Source organism: Ctenopharyngodon idella, chromosome 13 (genome assembly GCF_019924925.1).
Source record: "Ctenopharyngodon idella isolate HZGC_01 chromosome 13, HZGC01, whole genome shotgun sequence".
Lineage (NCBI taxonomy): Eukaryota > Metazoa > Chordata > Actinopteri > Cypriniformes > Xenocyprididae > Ctenopharyngodon > Ctenopharyngodon idella.
The window spans coordinates 217,501-237,166 of NC_067232.1; the positions used below are offsets into that span (position 1 = coordinate 217,501).

The 19,666-nt window shown below is 36.9% G+C and overlaps 3 protein-coding genes across 4 annotated transcripts in view; 2 read left to right on the forward strand and 1 right to left on the reverse strand.

Annotated features, from left to right (window-relative positions):
- LOC127525538 (neural proliferation differentiation and control protein 1-like) overlaps window positions 1-3,525 on the forward strand; it is a 29,215-nt gene extending 25,690 nt beyond the window's left edge. Inside the window, exon 9 of the mRNA XM_051918146.1 lies at window positions 1,800-3,525. Within this exon, the coding sequence (XP_051774106.1) occupies window positions 1,800-1,871 (72 nt within the window). The 3' untranslated portion in view covers window positions 1,872-3,525. The remainder of the gene's footprint in view (window positions 1-1,799) is intronic.
- A 5,142-nt stretch (window positions 3,526-8,667) lies between these two features.
- Window positions 8,668-12,754, forward strand: LOC127525536 (POU domain, class 5, transcription factor 1). The gene is made up of 5 exons (XM_051918144.1): window positions 8,668-9,907; window positions 10,005-10,116; window positions 10,198-10,328; window positions 11,426-11,590; window positions 11,691-12,754. Exons 1-5 carry the CDS (start codon window positions 9,161-9,163, stop codon window positions 11,952-11,954), a joined length of 1,419 nt encoding a protein of 472 aa, XP_051774104.1. The 5' UTR covers window positions 8,668-9,160; the 3' UTR covers window positions 11,955-12,754.
- Window positions 12,755-12,977: 223 nt separating this feature from the next.
- Window positions 12,978-19,100, reverse strand: LOC127525537 (alpha-(1,3)-fucosyltransferase 7-like). 2 transcript variants are annotated; one of them, XR_007933363.1, is made up of 3 exons: window positions 18,674-19,095; window positions 15,199-17,010; window positions 12,978-15,156 (listed from the first exon to the last, which is right to left on the reverse strand). XR_007933363.1 is itself a non-coding variant. In XM_051918145.1 (2 exons), exon 2 carries the CDS (start codon window positions 17,001-17,003, stop codon window positions 15,933-15,935), a length of 1,071 nt encoding a protein of 356 aa, XP_051774105.1. In that variant the 5' UTR covers window positions 17,004-17,125; window positions 18,674-19,100; the 3' UTR covers window positions 12,978-15,932. The 2 variants fall into 2 exon arrangements, 1 of the variants encoding a protein (XP_051774105.1); XM_051918145.1 differs by having other exon boundaries at window positions 12,978-17,125; window positions 18,674-19,100.
- Window positions 19,101-19,666: the final 566 nt, after the last annotated feature.

Genomic DNA, 19,666 nt, shown 5'->3' on the forward strand with positions numbered 1-19,666 from the left:
TCTTGGTCTCATCAGACCAGAGAATCTTATTTCTCACCATCTTGGCAAACTCCATGCAGGCTTTCATGTGTCTTGCACTGAGGAGAGGCTTCCGTCAGGCCACTCTGCCATAAAGCCCCGACTGGTGGAGGGCTGCAGTGATGGTTGACTTTCTACAACTTTCTCCCATCTCCCGACTGCATCTCTGGAGCTCAGCCACAGTGATCTTTGGGTTCTTCTTTACCTCTCTCACCAAGGCTCTTCTTCCCCGATAGCTCAGTTTGGCCGGACGGCCAGCTCTAGGAAGGGTTCTGGTCGTCCCAAATGTCTTCCATTTAAGGATTATGGAGGCCACTGTGCTCTTAGGAACCTTAAGTGCAGCAGAATTTTTTTTTGTAACCTTGGCCAGATCTGTGCCTTGCCACAATTCTGCCTCTGAGCTCTTCAGGCAGTTCCTTTGACCTCATGATTCTCATTTGCTCTGACATGCACTGTGAGCTGTAAGGTCTTATATAGACAGGTGTGTGGCTTTCCTAATCAAGTCCAATCAGTATAATCAAACACAGCTGGACTCAAATGAAGGTGTAGAACCATCTCAAGGATGATCAGAAGAAATGGACAGCACCTGAGTTAAATATATGAGTGTCACAGCAAAGGGTCTGAATACTTAGGACCATGTGATATTTCAGTTTTTCTTTTTTAATAAATCTGCAAAAATGTCAACAATTCTGTGTTTTTCTGTCAATATGGGGTGCTGTGTGTACATTAATGAGGGAAAAAAATGAACTTAAATGATTTTAGCAAATGGCTGCAATATAACAAAGAGTGAAAAATTTAAGGGGGTCTAAATACTTTCCGTACCCACTGTATTACGAGCGCGCTTGTCGCACGCATACACTTGAAATAATGAACTTTCACGCGCAAAAGACGCGATATGTGAACGGCCCCATATACTGCTACACGTTTTCTTTCTCAACTGTTTACATTCACTTAACACGTAACTGACGGTGTTTACGTGAATACTTGCCAAGACAGGCATTTTGACATTATTTTGTGTGTATTTGACTGTTTAAGCGCAATAAGCAGTGAAAAAGAACTCAATTTAGTTCTGAGAGGCGGTTTTATGTGCGCGCACTTTGGGTGTGAGCACGAAATCTGCAGGAATGACTAAAATTATGCACAATACGCTCAATCCCACGCCGAAATTCAAGCACTGGCTGCAACACCAACAACCGGAGCAAATGAAACAAGTGAGTGAGGGGAGGCGGGTTTGTGTGTCATCTCGCTGTCGGAGAAATGAGAGAGCAAGAAAGTGCAGCTGATATAGTGTATCTATTCAGCGGAAGATGAGTATTGGAAGCATTTCAGATATTTCAGGAACGATAGGCTATGTATTGAAAATCGACATTTAAGACAACACTACATTGCACTTAGTTTATTATTTCAGATGCCTTTCTTAAAAGACTACAATATATTATATATAAAATTCAGCACCAAACTAGCTGTCAAGAGTGACTGCGTTACACATCACTGTTGAAATCCACCCGCATTTGACAGGTTTGCAGATATTAATGTCAAGCCCTGTGTGTGTAAAGTTGTCTAACTCATCCTTTTTGAGGTTTTGCCACTTTTCTGGGATATGCATCTTTTGCAGAAGTATATTTTTGTCTTATATATAGACACACACACACACAAACACACACACAGGTGATTTCCTGGTCGAGTGTTAAGACAAAAATCTACTTCTGCAGAAGATGCACATCTAACAGTGCAGTTCTGTCCAGAAATGAGTAACCACTATGTGTCATTTTTCTCTGCAGACTGGAGAGATGGAGGTGAAAAACCCACTGTTTGACGACTCCACCTTACACTCGCAGAGAAATCATAAGTGACCTGGACACACACACACACACACCCCTGCATAATTTTAGAATAGGCCTAACACACCTAAAAGCATTCCTCCATAGGGTGAAGTTGCACCACTCATGAATGATGACATCGAAAAAACACTATGACTGTATTTTTCCTGGAACGTCTGAGCTGATGCCCAGCCCCTCAGAACAAAGTGAAAAAAATACCCAAACTCTAAAGATACTGAAGAAGGGATGGTATGTAGACGAGCGATGAAGTAACAGACAGCAGTGGTTAAGAGGTTTTCCTTGTACTCAGATGCACATATAAAAACTCTTGCGCCGCAAACTCTCAGTGGAAACTCAAACCGTCCTTTTAATGCGGTTTCTTTTCACCACACCTTTATTCTTTAAGTCTGGTGTTTCTTCAATAGCGTTTTATGTCTCCTCCCTTTTAAAATCACGTGTCACGTTAGGAATCTTTATAAGCGTCTCTTTCGGCTAGATGTAATTTTTTAAAGCAGTGTTCATCTTTTTTGGGCAAAGCTGCCTTCAGAAGCGCACCTTCTTATTATTGTGTATAAGAAATACACAGTGGTCTCTCATACATTGTAATTTGCCTCTCCTTATCTGAATATTATTTTCTTATTGTCGACATTTGCTTGTCTTTATCAGTGCTGATCTAAAACAACATAATATATTCTCTTTTTTTAATTAAGAAGAGTTCTGTTTCATTTTTGTCACTTTAGTAATTTTTCCTCTGTATGTTCTTCAATGAAGTGTGAAGTCTCTTTATCCCACTCTTATCTCTTTTTTTTTTTTTTTTTTTTTCTTTGTATCCCTCAGTAAAAATCAAAATGCAGTTTATCTAATGATATAATGACTGTGGCAGGGAATTAAATACTAGTCACACTGAAAAAGAGATGTTATGGTTCCTGTGCTCAAGTCACTTTAGTGTAAATAAATAAATAAATAAATAAACTTAAATACATGTATTGTATTATATTGTATTTCCTTGAAGTGTATGGGTGATAATGACATTATTGCATATGAGCTATAAAACAATCACAATCTTGCATACCATCACAGCTGTGATGAATATTATAATTCAAGATTTGCTGTTATAATACTATTATTATGGTCATGTTTGGATTAGGATTGAATTATTATTATTTTTCACTTTTTTAACTTAATTTTTTGCAATATAATGCATACGCACTACTGTTCAAAAGTTGGGGGTCGTTTTTTTTTTAATGTTTATGAAAGAAGGTTGCATTTATTTGATCAAAAACAGTAAAAACGGTAATCTAGTAAAATATTACTATTTAAAATAGCTGTTTTCAGCATCATTACTCTTCAGTGTCACATGATCCTTCAGAAATCATTCTAATATGCTGATTTGCTGCTCAAGAAAGAGTTTGAAACAGAATTTCTTGATGAATAGAAAGTTCAAAATATATATTTTTTTTTTTATATTATAGATGTATGTACTGTCACTTTTTAACAGTTTAATGCATCCTTGCTGAATAAAAGTTTCAATTTCTTCCAAAAAAAACAAAAAAACAATCTTACTGACCCCAAACTTTTGAGTGGTATTGTATTAAATGGTATTCAAAATGATTAAGATGGTACATGGCACATAGAGGAAATATTTCAAGTAGGTATTGGTTTGGTTATTAAAAAGTTAATACATTTACTTATTTGTTTGACTTTTTATTTTGTATTGTATATTTACATAAAGCCTCTCATCAAACCGTAATGACAATATCACATTACAGTAAATTACATCACATTAGTGCATTAAATGCACTAGGGCAGCTGTTCCATAAATCAAGTAGGATTGTATGGATAGTGTTGCATGTGAATATCAAGGTCTTTCATTGTCAAAAGTGTATGTTTGACCTCAAATCTTTGATTGTTTTGAAACATCTGTCAGTGTTTAATTTCTGTTGTACATATTTGTTTTAGGTTGGAGCTGAAAAACGCTTGTTCTCTGAAAGTAACCGTTTGTCCTCTCCAGCTCAAGCATCCAAACAGAACGTGGACACACGACCTCCCCCAATACAGGCTCTTTTCTGCAATGGGCCACTTAACTGCCCCATAAGGTGTGGTTCAGAGGAGCCCATCACAGATCCAGCCTCATTGAGGTGTCTATGGGGGGAGAGCCATTAAAGGCCATTGTAACTTTGAATGGTGAGGAAGGCAGCCATAGGCCACCCGATCAAGATATGTGGGGAGAGAGGCAGTAGTCGTCAGCAGGGTGTCAAAAGCAATCAAAAGGCCATCGGACAGGTTGTATAAGTGAATGGGGCAGAGGGATGAGAGGTCACATACCTGTTTATCAGATACTAAAATCCAGGATCAGTTTTTTATATATGTAAGGGGGGGGAAAAGACATTAAAAAACATGTTCACTGTTTACCAGACCATATTTGTAGCTTTTTTTTTTTTTTTTTGCTTCAGAGAAAGTCAGATTAATAGGGAACTATTAAATGACCCTTAATGTGACATAAATGATTTCTAGAGTATGACTTGGCATGTAAGAAGTTATATTTGTTTAATATATTCTATATTGTATAAAATATACTACCTATATTTGTGTAGATATTGCTGCTGTCGTTATAATTCAAAAGAATACAGTCAACAACAATTTCCAACACTATTTCACGGCCAGTTCGTATGGATTTTACGAGGTGGCTAAACCCCAGTGACAGGCAGGTTTAGGGGCGGGGTTAGGGGTAGGTCATTCGTAAGAATTTATACGAATTTGGCAACTTGTAAAATATATATGATTTAGCAAAAAGTACACTCTATAATGAAAAAATTAAACAAATTTACACTGTAAAATACTTTTTTCCATTGAAAAATGCTGTTTTTCGCAGTAGCTAATATACAATAAAAACAATGCATTCTGGGTAATATTTGTCGTTTAAAGAAAAGAGGTCTAGGCCAAAGCCCCTGGAAGGCAAGTCTGCAACCTTTAGCCAAAAAAGCGTAACGGCTAATGCTAACGTTCCGGCTGTGGCGGTATGCACGGGCAGTACTGGCAGTACGCAGGAAAGGAGACCAGAGGCCATTACGCGATAGGCTGAGAGGTGCCGCACGTGATTAAGTTAGCCGTTACGCTTTCTCCAATGGTAAGAGATACAGACCCTCTCATCTCCCTATAATATACAATCTCTGCCTAAGCTACTTTCTCGAAAACGACAAATAATATTACCCAGAATGCATTGTAATATACAGAAGTAATATGGTGTAAAAACAAGGCATTCTGGGTAATATTTGTCATTTTCGTTAAAGTATCCTATAGATTACTTTCTCAAAAACAAATAATATTACCCAGAATGCGTTGTTTTTACGGTATATTACTGTTTCAATGGAAACGATATTTTATTTTGTAATTTTTTTCCTTTTTTTAGTTATTTTTTGTGTAGCCACCTCATAAAGCAAATTCAACTTCCAATTTTATGATAGATATTAATCATTTTAATCATCAGTGTTTTAGTATCATTAAGATAATTTGAATTAGAGCTATTTTTAGTTAGATTTTTTAGCTTTAGTCTGAAGTTAAAATTTTTTGTCATTTTTGTTAGTTTTTTTTTAACTATATCTATAGTTTTTATTCATTTTAGTTCAGTTTTAACTTTAATTTTAGTACGTTTAGTAAATTAAACTAAATTAAAATGGAAAATGCTGGTTTTGGTAACTAGCTGAAATAAAAAAATTCCCAGTTAGTGTTTATTTTTATTGTAACATTTTTGTAGTTTCACTATAATAACCTTATTTGATATAATACTTTAGATGCCATATTATAAAGTGAGATCAGAAAGCAACTGAGAGGTTTAAAACAGTAATTTGATTTAGCTTATTTCCCAAACATTTTGATTTATGTTGTAATTTTGTATAGATGAGTGTGAGAGAATTTTTATTTTTTTAGTGTTTACTTCCTCTAGATTGTTATCTTCAAACCATTTTATCTCAGCCTTTACCACAATATATACGCCCTTTTAGCATTTGGTTCCCACATCTATCTGATTCTAAAGAAGCAGAGGCAGATGCAGCCTCCTTCTGATATATCCAAGAATGCATTAGTAAACAAGGGTGGGGTGATGCTTTTGCACCATACTAATAAGCAAAACAGCTCAGTCCATGTTAAATACATGCCTGTTGTATCTCTAGATCGAGTTATTATTTCCTCTGATAAAGTTATCTCAAGAAAAAAAAATTGCTGAGTATAAATTTCACAGTACATAAACCATCTAAATAGACACGGCCGGCCAAAAAGAGCCACCTGGGAGTGTTTTGCGGCCTAATCCTGGTTCCGCCGTCCCTCACTGCACACCCCACGGACCTGTGTCATCTCTTTCCACTTTCTCCTCCTCTGTCTGCACTTTACATAACAATCCCCACCCAAGTCCATGGGCCAGCACAATGCCTGCAGCAGTGGTTTGATGTCTTTTAAAAGCTTTGACTGGCCCCGGAGGCCTCCTGTGTGTCCTTTCCTCGGCTTTGTGACCAGGAGAGATGGACAGCTCAGTTGTGACCTATAGCTCCTGGTCTGCAAGAGTGTGTTTGATGGCAGGGGGTTGATTGTTGTAGATTTGTGTTGGCTGTGCTTGTACTGATGGTGCTGGTGTGTGTGTGTGTGATGCCCTGGGTGGGTGGCGAAGCATCAGAGGGATTAGACAGGGAATCAAAGCAGTTATGTGTGCATGATAGCCATGTGATACTTTCATGCCTTAACATATAGGTCTACCTTGCATTCAGACTCCAATATACGCGTGCATGTTTATGCTGGAAAGAGACTTTGGACTATAGTGCATCGGTGAAACTTTGACGGGTGTTTGTTTCAGAGGAGGGGGGTAGGGGAAGAATCAAAGGGTTGAGACTTATTGTTCAGTGCTGAAAGGCAGCTAATGGCCGGCCATCGCAACTCTGGATCTGGAAGCGGCGGGGGGCCTCGGGCTCTTCTGGCACAATGCCTCCCCCATCCACTTTCCTGCGGCGCGTCTTCCTGCCGCAATCTGCACCGATCGGCTCGGTCGGGGGTGCACAGCTGTATCGATGCGTCTGTAGAGCTTTTCCAAACTGTAAACAACGTTTAATTAAACGACAAGCAAGCTCGCTATATAGTGAGTGAACGAAGCTTGCGCTATAATTATTAGGCCTATATAAATAAATATATATTTAAAGAATTAATAACGCAAAGAGGCAATTTGAGTATATTTGTATTTATCAGATATTTATAAGCATGAAAGAAAAAAAAAACTATATATATATATATATATATATATATATATATATATAATTTTTTTTTTTTTTTTTTTTTGCAGTTTTATATATATATATATATATATATATATATATATATATATATATATATATATATATATATATATATATATATATATATATCGCCCACCCAACTTTTCCTATATAATAAATGAATAAATAAAATAATCAGATAAATTCTTTGAAAAAATCTACTTTGATTCAGTAGATCGAATAAATAAGGTTTCTTTATTTATTTATTTATTTATTTTATTTTTCCCTAGGCATATAATACATTTATTTTAAAAAGGTGTTAAAATCAAACAAATTTTTAATGTATTTGGAATTTATGTACATTTGAAGGGGTAATGATCACTTCTGCTATTTTAAACATAAGATCATGAGATGTCATAATTTTTATGATTTTACACCAAGATCTGAGATTATATATATATATATATATATATATATTATTATTATTATACATACAGTCAAGCCAAAAATTATTCAGACATTTTTGATATTTTTGGTATATTTTTACTAGTGGGTGCAGGACACTATAGTTAATTTATGTAAGTGAGGATAGCAAAATAAAGTAAAATGTGACACATTATACCCAAAAATTCTTCATACAGTGGACTACCAACAAAATTAATAAAAAATTTAGAACCAAAAATTATTCAGACACTTTGACCTGACCATGTTTTGCTTAAGTGTTATCTGACATAATTCTGACACAGTTTAACTCTGAGATCTTGTCATATTTTATTACCATTTTTAAACTATAGTGAATAAACTATATTAATGAATGAAATGTTCAAGGTGTCTGAATAAATTTTGGTTTGACTGTAATATATATATATATATATTTGCATCATGGGTTCATTGACTGCAGTTAACTTAAGTCTCTCTCTCGCTCTCTCTCTCGTTTAAATAACATTTCATTGTTTTGTGCATCTGATAAAATGATTTTTTTTCCGAGTCCATTTCTTATGGGATAACTAAAATGATGTTATTTCACATCACGATATCATTATCTTTTTTAATACCCTTGCATGTATAAACTGCTCCTATCTGTGGTTCGACAAGCAGCGTGAAGGTGGGAGATGTGACGCTTGTAATCCAATTGCTTATCAGCAACAGACAAACATTTCACTTTTTATTTGTCAGTCTTGACCAAACAGAAGAAAAAAATACACGTGATTTTTTTTTTTTTTTCGGTTATACACTTTTATTATCCATTTTGTTTACAATATATTAAATAAAATATATATAAAATCGGCTAAACGTTGTTATAAATATAAGCTATAAAATACCACATAAAACTCGCCGTTCACTTTACACAATTTTGCACAATAAAGTGAATTTTCCCACGGATGTTAAGAATTTCAATATCAAGAACAACTCATTAAGTGCATATTACTGAAACAAAGTTTACTTAATGTGGCATGAATATAAAACACATGAATATGTAGTCCTATTTGCATTTTAAATACTCAACACGCATGAGCTAATGTTACTGGATGTTAGTTCTAAACAAAATTATAGATTATTATGTATTTATGTTATGGATTTTTTTTAAAGGTTTGAGTTCAGTTTTAATTAAGATTTTATTTATATTTTGTTCACTTTTGGAAAATGCGCATATGTACAGATACACCTCATGTCCTCACCCAATGAGAAAACCAAGTTCATTCACAAAGTCAGCTGTGGCTTATTGTCTCAAGTGACCAATAGGAGAGGAGATGGTTAAGACCCCAGCCTCCAACTCCGATTGATTAGGAAAACCTGTGTGGGACAGGCTCAGAGTTGAGATTGGGAAGAGTTGGTGAGTTTCTAGCTCATTCTAAAGGCCTAATTGATGGCAATCACACAAGAACTACGCACATTTCAGCACAGGCTGATGTTGGGACGCACAATCTGAGGCTTAGAGATCTACTTTGGTTTGCTCATTTTTACAAGAACTTCCTGGCATGGAGCTACTGGTCGCCGGTTATTGATTATCAAACCAGCAGTCTCAACGCTTTCCTGTTTGAAATCTAAAGAACTTTTTGTGGGAAGATGACGGAGAGACCGCAGAGCCCGACAGGAGCAGACTGCAGGCCCTACGAGGTCAACAGGGCCATGTATTCTCAAGCCCCGGGCCTGGATGGACTTGGCGGTGCGTCCTTGCAGTTCGCGCACGGCATGCTTCAGGATCCAAGCCTGCTTTTTAACAAAGCCCATTTCAATGGAATCAGCCCAGCGACACACCAGACCTTCTTCCCATTTTCTGGCGATTTTAAAACGAACGATTTGCAAGGTAGTGATTTTGCGCAACCCAAACACTGGTACCCGTTTGCTGCCCCCGAGTTCACCGGGCAGGTGGCGGGGGCGACGGCAGCCACTCAACCAGCCAACATCAGCCCACCTATCGCTGAAACCAGGGAACAAATCAAGATGCCATCTGAGGTAAAAACCGAGAAAGATGTTGATGAATACGGCAATGAAGAAAACAAGCCGTCGTCACAATACCATCTCACTCCCGGGACATCATCCGTGCCCACCGGGGTGAATTATTACACACCCTGGAACCCTTCGTTTTGGCCTGGACTGTCTCATATCACGGCCTCCGCTAATATTTCTCAAGCTCCACCGACTCCCTCTGCATCATCTGCCTCTCTGTCTCCATCTCCACCCGGAAATGGGTTCGGAAGCCCGGGGTTTTTCAACGGAGGCTCCGCGCCAAACATCTCCTCGGGACAGGCGCAAAGCGCAGCCAGGAGCAGCGGGTCCTCAAGTGGAGGCTGCAGTGATTCTGAGGAGGAGGTGAGGTTTTTGAATTTAAACTTGGTTTGGTTTAGATCTAGCATTGTTGTTTTGTGAGTATATAAATTAATTGTATTGCTTTTTAAATGCCTTTTAGGAGAATCTGACCACAGAAGACTTGGAGCAGTTTGCTAAAGAGCTCAAACACAAGCGCATCACTCTGGGCTTCACGCAGGCAGACGTGGGACTCGCGCTCGGAAACTTGTATGGTGAGTTTGAGGTCTCCAACTATTATACATGAATATATACGTGAAATTGTGGATTTATTCAACCGTTGTATTTTTGTCTAGGCAAAATGTTCAGTCAGACGACTATCTGCCGCTTTGAGGCTCTCCAACTTAGTTTCAAGAACATGTGTAAACTGAAGCCGCTGCTACAGAGGTGGTTGAATGAGGCCGAGAATTCCGAAAACCCTCAGGATGTAAGTACACTACATTACACTAGGGGCGCTCAAAACCGACTACTGCTGTCACTAAACTTGAGGGTAGTTTACCTCAGTCACCTGTTAACAACACGGCTGTGTTTTGAATAGAAAACTAGCGTGCCTTTTTGGTATGTGAAACAGTACAGAGCCTAGTTTACAATGTAATTTCACACTTTCCCGGCGTGTTACATTCTCACACGACTTTATCATATACTGCATGTTTGATTTTAGCAAAATAAGTTATTTTGCATTTTCAGTCTGCTTTTTTTAAAATTGACCGTTAAAATGAGATATAATGTAAATCAAGTTGGCATATAATGTAAATTTACCTGATCTATTTTCTAAATGTAGGTGTTATTGATCTTGAGTGAATTACACAACTGCTTCATTACGATCACATCTTGAAGTAATTGATTGTGAGATCATTCTCTTGCTAAATTAAAGCATATTAGCTAACTGCATGATTTATTATCTTAGAACTGTACTTTTTTTGACAGTCAACTCTGATAACATGAATGTAGAAACATTAATTTTTCTGTAAAGCTGCTTCGAAACTATATGTAATGTAAAAAACGCTATATAAAAATAAACTTTAATTTTTTTTTTTTTTTTTTAAACCTTTATACTTTGTGAACTCTATTTTCAACAAACATCTCTGTATGCTGGACTTCTCCAACCGTTTCTTCTGCATCAATCCCACCCCTTTATTACATTTGGCTGAAAGCTTGTATTAAGATCTGCCTCAGATTCAGTTGCATTGTGACTAAGTTACTACATTGACTCAGCAACTGTACGTCATCCTGCTTAATATGTGGCTGTGTATGAAATAAATTCATGGCCATAAAAGACAATGTTGACTTGTCTGTTTTCTCACTTGTAGATTTACTTACATCTTCCACTAAGAAAAATGGTCCAGTACACTGTAGAATATCAACCTAGGTGCAACAATATTATAAGTTTTAAAGGTCATTATACACAATTTGACCTTTCGATGCAGTGATTGATGTAAATTTCTAACTTGCTCATGTTGAATGTTTATTCTGTATCTCATGGCTCATTATTTTTTTTTTTTTTTTTTTTTCAATATCTTCCAGATGTACAAAATTGAACGGGTGTTCGTTGACACAAGAAAAAGAAAGCGAAGGACCAGTTTGGAAGGCACGGTCCGTTCTGCTCTGGAGTCGTACTTTGTGAAGTGCCCCAAACCCAACACTCTCGAGATCACACACATATCTGACGACCTAGGCCTGGAGAGAGATGTAAGCGTCCCTCAAGGTCTTTAGACCCTTCATATTTTAGTCAGTGCTTCTTAAATCCATTTGACCTATATTCTTTTTATTTTATTTTTTTTTTCTCTAGGTAGTACGTGTGTGGTTCTGCAACCGTAGACAAAAGGGAAAGCGCCTAGCATTGCCCTTTGATGACGAATGTGCTGAAGTACAGTATTATGAGCAAAGTCCACCACCTCCGCCCCACATGGGTGGCACAGCCCTCCCAGGGCAAGGCTATCCTGGACCAGGCCATCCCGGAGGAGCCCCTGCCCTATACATGCCATCCCTCCACCGACCAGATGTCTTTAAAAACACCCTACATCCTGGACTGGTGGGTCACCTCACCAGCTAACCGGTTACAGATGCCTGCTAAAAGTTTATAGAAATGCTCCAAGCCATGGATCAAATCAGTCATACGATTTATTTTTATGCAAACATTGCATCTGTTTCTGCATTTGGTTCTTTCTGTAAATTCTGTACATGGAGACTCTAATTGTATAGTGTCTGGTTTGGACTTGACCATGCACACTAGCAGCCTGATGGATCTTTGTATAATTGGTGCTTTGTTGAATGCGTTTGCACATGGAATCAAAGGTTCAGATGCTTTTTATAGTTGGTTTTTGACTTTTTGCTCATGTATCAATTTTTTATGTACTTATGTTTGTGTTTTATTGTTCAATAGTTGGTGATTTCTAAAGTATATTTCCATACGTCTCCATACTTTGTAGTTTTTCTAATCACCATTCTGTGCGAACGGGCAGCAAATTCATGACTTCATGAGCTTGTATTTTGACTAATTGCTTTAATTTTTAATGAGATGGATTTTTATTACAATTTGGAGGAGACCTTTTTCAGATGGTCCACAAAGAACATTAGTCACTGTTCTTTTGCTCTAAATATTTGCACTCCCCCATCTCCAGTTGAAAATAATTGTGTAGTATCTTTTTATCAGGGTGATTATAAATGAAATTTGCTGCCAGTTTGAAAGCCTCTGTGTGGAGGTCATGTGCCTTATCTTTTGGTGTTTGTATCATGCATGCTCATCCCGGTGCAATGTAAATGAAAGCCATATCTGATAATTTATTGAAACACTGCTCTTCAGTCAACACAATATCTTCTGGGTAGCAATTAAACCATTTCCATTAACAGTCATTCATTTCTAGTTACTTTTGGGAACAGTTGCTTATTTTTAAATATCTTGATAGTGTCTTATTGTCCTACAAAGAACTGTTTTTTGCTTCAGGACCCAGCTGTTGCTTCAAGTGCTGGTCCAGCACAGAACTTTTTTTTTTTTTTTTTTTTTTTTTTTAAATCTTTACAATGTCCTTAAAGTAATATATTAATTCAAGCCAATAATTCACAGAAAACAACAACGTGGTCAAATCCATGTTTATTCTCGTTACAAGAGGATCTATATCTAATATTTTCTTAGTAGTTTGAGAATGAAGTTATATATATATATTTTTTTTTTTACAATCTAGTATTTATTTATTTTTTTCTCAAACAAGGTAGTTTGATTGAGCACAGCTTTTGGCAACAAAAGATATTGATTTTTTTTTTTTTTTTTTTTTTCTAAGACTTACAACAACAAAAAAAAAGACCTGCATGACCTGATTTTGCGGAGTTCGATGCGTTCCTGGATTAACAAATTTTGTTTGATTAACATTTCTGTTTGAAAATTTAGTCCTTACCATATCCCTACCCCTAAACCTAACCCTTCCCATAACTTATCCCTAAAATCAGAGGGAAATGATAGGTGAATAACAAACCTTGGTGAACCCCAAACCCTCACTAAAAAAATGCTGGGTTAAAAACAAACCAAGTTGGGTTGAAAATGGCCAAACCCAGCAATTGGGTTGTTTTAACCCAACGATTAGGTTAAATGTTTGCCCAACCTGCTGGGTAGTTTTATTTAACTCAACTATTGTTTAAAAATGACTGTATTTCTTGCTTAAAATGAACCAAATGTATGTTAGAAATGAACATTTATTAATTAATAATAATAATTAAACCTTTATTAAATTGCTTATTAATAAATGTTCACCGTTTGATTATTATTGTTGCCTCTAGTAATTATGTGTCTGATTTTTAATTTCCAACCTATTTTGGGTTCATTTTAAGCCAGCCATACATTACATTTTCAACCATAGTTGGGTTAAATAAAACTGCCCAACATATTGGGCAACATTTAACCCAACCGCTGGGTTTGTCCATTTTCAACCCAACTTGGTTTGTTTTTAACCCAGCATTTTTTAGAGTGCTGGTTGTAAGCCTAACTTGACATAAACTGTAATCTTATCTCTCAAATCTGATTGGTTGAATGGAAAGTTGTTCCAGGATCAATAAAGATGCTGATCCAGGAACATGTACTTGGTGAAATCAGGTTCTGCAGACCCACTACTTTTTAAAGCGAGGTTACTTGCTAGTTTGCTTGCAAACATTTGTTCCATTCTTCAAGAATCCTTGTACAGAGGATATATAAGCATGTTGACAGGAGAGGAAGGAGGCTTGTGGTTTCAGCTTGGCATCATGGCCTCAGCAATGCACACCACAATTAAACTTCTGTTTTATGCACTCGCAGGTGCACGCCAACACTCTGTGCTTTATGCATAAAAGGTGCTGCTGCCAGTGTGAATTCAAATAAACTATTGCCTCATGCAGCGTCTTATGCATAACACAGTGCTCTAAAAACTTCAGCTTCTAAAAAAAATGACCTTGCCATTCCACTGCTGTTTCCCATTTTTAAACGTAAAAAATATGTTGTGTGTGAATAGACCCACAGGGGCCGTTCACCCAGAACGCGTTTTTGCGTTCCACTACGCTGCATTCTAAAAATGGTCTTTTGACCTTCCGTATTTTTCCATTTCACTATTTTATGTCTTGTGCATTCCACTGTGCAGTTTTTACATTGTTTTTCTATGTAAACGATCTAGACAACCAATGCATGCGCTCACATCTTTTTCAACTTTTCGCGCATGACACAGCTTTCTAAAAACACTGCTCTCAAGTAGTTCTCTCTAGACCTTGCATATTTTTTCATTTCCACTAATCTGCATTGTGCATTTTTCACGCTTTTTGCTTTCCACTTGGTAAACGTGCTAGACAGATGTCTTTGAGCGTTCACGTCTTAGATCTTTTACAGTGTCACGCCATCGACAGTGTTATAAAAGCCCTCAAGTTAAAAGAAGTTCAACTTTTCAAAACATGTCTCTAAAGGCCCATTCACACCAAGAATGACAACTATAAAGATAACGATAAAGCTATAGTTTTAAAAATCATTCTAAACTTAAAAGAATAGCACTGTCCACACCACAGCTATAACGATAACGATATAGAGAAACGATATCGTTGGGATCACTTTCAGAACGATTTTTTTCCAGCTGTTGAACGATAAAACACTGACAGCCAATCAGAATCCATTCTAATTCAAGGGCTCGCGCATTTAAAATGGTTGAGAAGTTAATCGCCTAGGTCCAGAAAAAGCCACCATTGTTAGTCTTATCAAAAAATTATATCATAATGCCAGGCTAGCAAACAGTGTGACATAAAATTACCTCAGGTATCCAGCGCTAGCAAACAGTGTGACATAAAATTACCTCAGGTATCCAGCGCTAGTTTCGACAACATTGTCTTGCTTCCTTTGAAGTTGCAGTGAAAAAGACTAGGCGTTGTTTCGTCAGCCAAATCGATTGCGCTGGCTATTCACTCAAAACATAGCGTGCTAAGGACATCTGCTGGTTAAAGCCGTGTAAATGCAACAAGAACAGCAAAAACATGTTGTAAACACTTTGAACCCGCAGCTTAGAATAAACACACCGTTATCGTTCGTTGGTGTGGAGGCAAATATAGTTATCGTTATAGTTATCTTTATAGTTAGGCTATTGTTCTTGGTGTGAAAGCAAATATAGCCTAGTTATTGTTATAGTTATCTTTATCATTTGTTGATGTGGACGCGAATATAGTTATCATTAGTTATCTATATAGTTATCGTTCTTGGTGTGAGTGGGCTTTAAGTCTAGACCTTTGTTTTTTTTTTATTTATTTATTTTTTTTATTCCACTCAAGCATTTTGTGCGCTTTTTACTTTCCACTTCACTACTTTTCAATTGTCTTTCTATGTAAACATTCACTAGACGGACATCTTGGACCGTTGTGCTCACGTCTTGCATCTTTTGCAGAGTTTTGCGAACAACATGGTGTTCTAAAAGCGCAGACCTCAAGTTAAACATAGTTAAATTTACAGCTGTAGACCATACTTTTTTTTTTTTTCATTCTTCTGCCCTGGCTTTTGCATTTTTAAACGCAAAAACATGTTCTGTGTCCTGTTACGTTACCATTTTGCCCAAGCTCTCAGATCCGCATAAACCTTTTGAGTTGGTAATCGTCTGTATATGGGGCAGATATTGCACAATCTCTCTCTCCAGTCTGTATATAGATGAACCATATAGTTTTGTCTCCACCTAAAATATTCATTATACTTCTTTGGATCTTTAATTAGGGCTCTCAGATATTCAGCCAGGGCTTTAATAGATTCATAATCATCCACATGGATGAAGGATTTCGAAGGCGCCACGGCTTCGTAGTCTCTGCGAGGCGGCCCCAGCACCACAGGCACGGTCCCGGCCTGGAAGGCGTTTCTCCACAGCTTCTCTGTGATATAGTGCGGAGATACTGTGTTTTCAAAGGCTAGGTAGAAATAACAGCGGGAAATCGTTGGGAGCAGAGCCTCCTTCGGTAGTGGTTTTTTGGCGAAATGGCCATACAGTTGCACACTGAGGGTCTTGTTCAGCTCCTGGAACACAGCGCTCCTCTTGTGCGATTTCTGGTAGTTACTTACCACCCAACAGGCTTCATAACTCTTGTTTTTTGGGATAGCAAAATCTAGACCTGGTTTTTTCCTCTCTAACAGCTTCCCGTAAGGCACCGTGATGTCAGCATGAGGGTGATATGACATGGTGAGGTTGAAAAGGTTGTTGTATGGTGACAAGTTGCCATTGTTTTGTAATGCTTCTAACGAAAGCCACACCCACTTCTGTTTGGGGGGACGATAGAGATGCACTGGAAGGTGTTCTCTATGCAGCTTCAGCTCAAAGTTATGAAAGACTACCAGATTGGCACTCTCGTAGAGAGTGCGATTGTCTACTAGCACACATCCAGAGATGCCGTAGTCCCTCAGACACACATTCCCCGTAAGGCTGTACCGGGTGCCGTACGGCCAGTGCCACAACAGGATGGTGATATTGTTTGTGAGTGACTCATTGCTGCCATCAAGATGTTGTTCATCAACCATTAACAACCAACAGTAGATGAAGATGATGGTCGGGAATAAAACAAGGAGAGTCTTGAGGGGTTGAAGATGCCTCTTTATCCACTTTCCCATATATCTTATGCTGGAGCCCATAAGCGTGCTGTGGAAGTAGGAGAACTGGGCGTTAGTTTGCTGTTTTGCTGGACGTCATGAAGAAACTTAGTCTACAACTTGTGGTTTTGTCAAAGTCAAGATCCATGTCATTTTCTTCCTTCCTGAAGACGACAAGGGGTGTGACCAGTTGAGGGAGTGACTCTTAACTCAAGCAGAATCCCTGGCTCTCTATCTTGCTTTCTTTGTCTTTCAGTAAAGAAAGTTATGTTATGCAAGTGCTGTTAAAGTAACACTTGCACTTCAGGAAATAACACCTTCTTTCTTTGCTAAAAGCCCGAAGTGGCATATGTGAAGAAAAATGCACTTATTAAAAAATGGGCAGCGGATATTTACACTCAGTGTTAAAAATATATGCTATTTACACAGAGTGTAAATAGTGGTAGACACCGTTTGCACCATGTATAAATAGCAATAAATGGCATTTAAGTACAAACAGTGATAGGTGCTATCAAAGCAGTGGTGGGTGGAGCTAGAAAAGCTTTTGCCAACTAGGTTTCAAACAGAAAAAAATAAACTAAATGCATAAGGAAATAAAAAGTGCTTGAATCATTGTTATTTTAATATTATTTATACACTGATATAGCATTTCTATTTTGGGTAACACTTTACAATAAGGTTTATTAGTTAATGTGTTAACTAACATGAACTAACCATGAGCAATACATTTGTTACTAATCTTCGTTAACATTAGTTAATGAAAATACAGTTGTTCATTGTTTGTTCATGTTAGTTCACAGTGCTAATGTTAACAAGATTTTAATAATATATTAGTAAATGTTGAAATTAACATTAACAAAGATTAATAAATGCCGTATAAGTGCAGTTCTTTATTAGTTCATGTTATCTAATGTTAATTAATGAACCTTATTGTAAAGTGTTATCATATTTTGAATCAGCTTTTATTTTTAGCTTTCATTTTAATTTTATTTTGAGTTTTAATTATTTTGTATGTGCTTTTCTGAATTTTATTAGTTTTTATATTTCTATTTAGCTTTATTTATTTTATTTCAGTTTTATAATTTTTAGTTATTTGCCAAGGTTATTTAATATTTATATTTCATTTCCTTTTTTATTTTATTTACCAAAAAAGATTTTGAATATTTTGTTTTAGTATGATTTCACAGTAACGACAAATGAAATATGTTTTAAATCATTAACATCAGATAAAGACTCATATTATTATTATATTATCATATTAATTATTAATCTGGTGTTCTAAGGTCACATGACCAGCCAAATACCTCCTGCCTTATCTTGATAATTCCCGTCATTAGTCACTTTTGCTTACACAAATTAATAATGAATGCGAATATTGTACTTCTGCAATGGTATAACTGAAAGCCTTTGCTTTTGTATAATTCTGCAAAAAGTGCACCTTCAAAAAAAGAAAACTCTTCCTTTTATATAATTAAAAAAAAATGTTTTTCTCTTTTTCATTTTTAATAAACATTTAGCTTTGAGTGGACAGTAAATGATGATGCATCACATTCCAGCAAAGAAGAACAAGACGATTTCCACTGAGATGATGCTTTTCAGTAAAATTCTTTCAAGAGAAAGTGTCAAAGGAATGTAAAGACAAATGCATATATGTATGATCTAAAGAAAATCATAGGTGCATTTAAAGATCAAAGAAATGGCAGAAATCTTACCTGTGTCTTTGTGGAACGTGGCTTGTGGGGAAGACCGCAGCTGCCGTGTCCCTTGAGAAACGAAGTGATGTGGAGGTTTGGTAAAGGCCTGTGCTGTCATTAAATGATGGAGAGATTTGCAAAATGACTCAGTCTTATAGGAAATAAGAGCTTCCTGTTGAGATCACTCTTATTTTATTTTCTTCCACCCTTTTATGTGTCTTCCCCTCCCATTTTTCATGGCCCTGGCCTTAATCATTACAGCATCTAACTTTAACATGCCAAATCTGATTATTAACAGGTCAACATAATATGTGATTTGTTGCCTACAACATGCCTTCTAATAATTGGCTGTTAAGTTGATGTTCGCTACCTGACAGAGTCTTTAATGTCCTTTAAATGATGCACATTGATTTCACCATAAACTGTGGCTACAAGAGCAAGATAAATGAGGAATGTGGTGCATTAGCTTTTTGGCAATTCGACATGTATCAGTGCTTGTATCAGTGTGTGTGTATCAGTGTCGGTTGTGGCTTCTGAGGGCACTGAAACTAGGCTACAGGAAAAGGAAGCAAGTGTTTTTAAAAACGCTTCGCTTTTATCTAACGCGTTTATCTTCTCCGTGTTGGCACATGTACCTTTCTTTTAAATAGAGAAGTGAAAGTGATGCATAGACTGTTGCAAAAACTGTGTCTAATGTTCCCCAAGAAAAGAAATGTTGAAAATCCTCTAAAATAAGAAAAACAATGCAAGTGATATCACTGGTGGTCTTTTTTTTCTACTAAAAGAGTGTTTCTAGAAGATGAAAAGAGAGAAAGACAAAGTAAAAGCAACTCTCAACTCTCATGTCATTATTAAATAGTGTGTTTTCAGAATCTATAATCACTTATTTTGAACCTTGCTTTAACTAAGCATTGCATTATAGACCTGTTGAGAAATACAAGCTGAGCCCAGCATGACTTTCAAGAACTGCAGATGTTGGTTGACCAACACAATATGGTTGACCAATGTTGT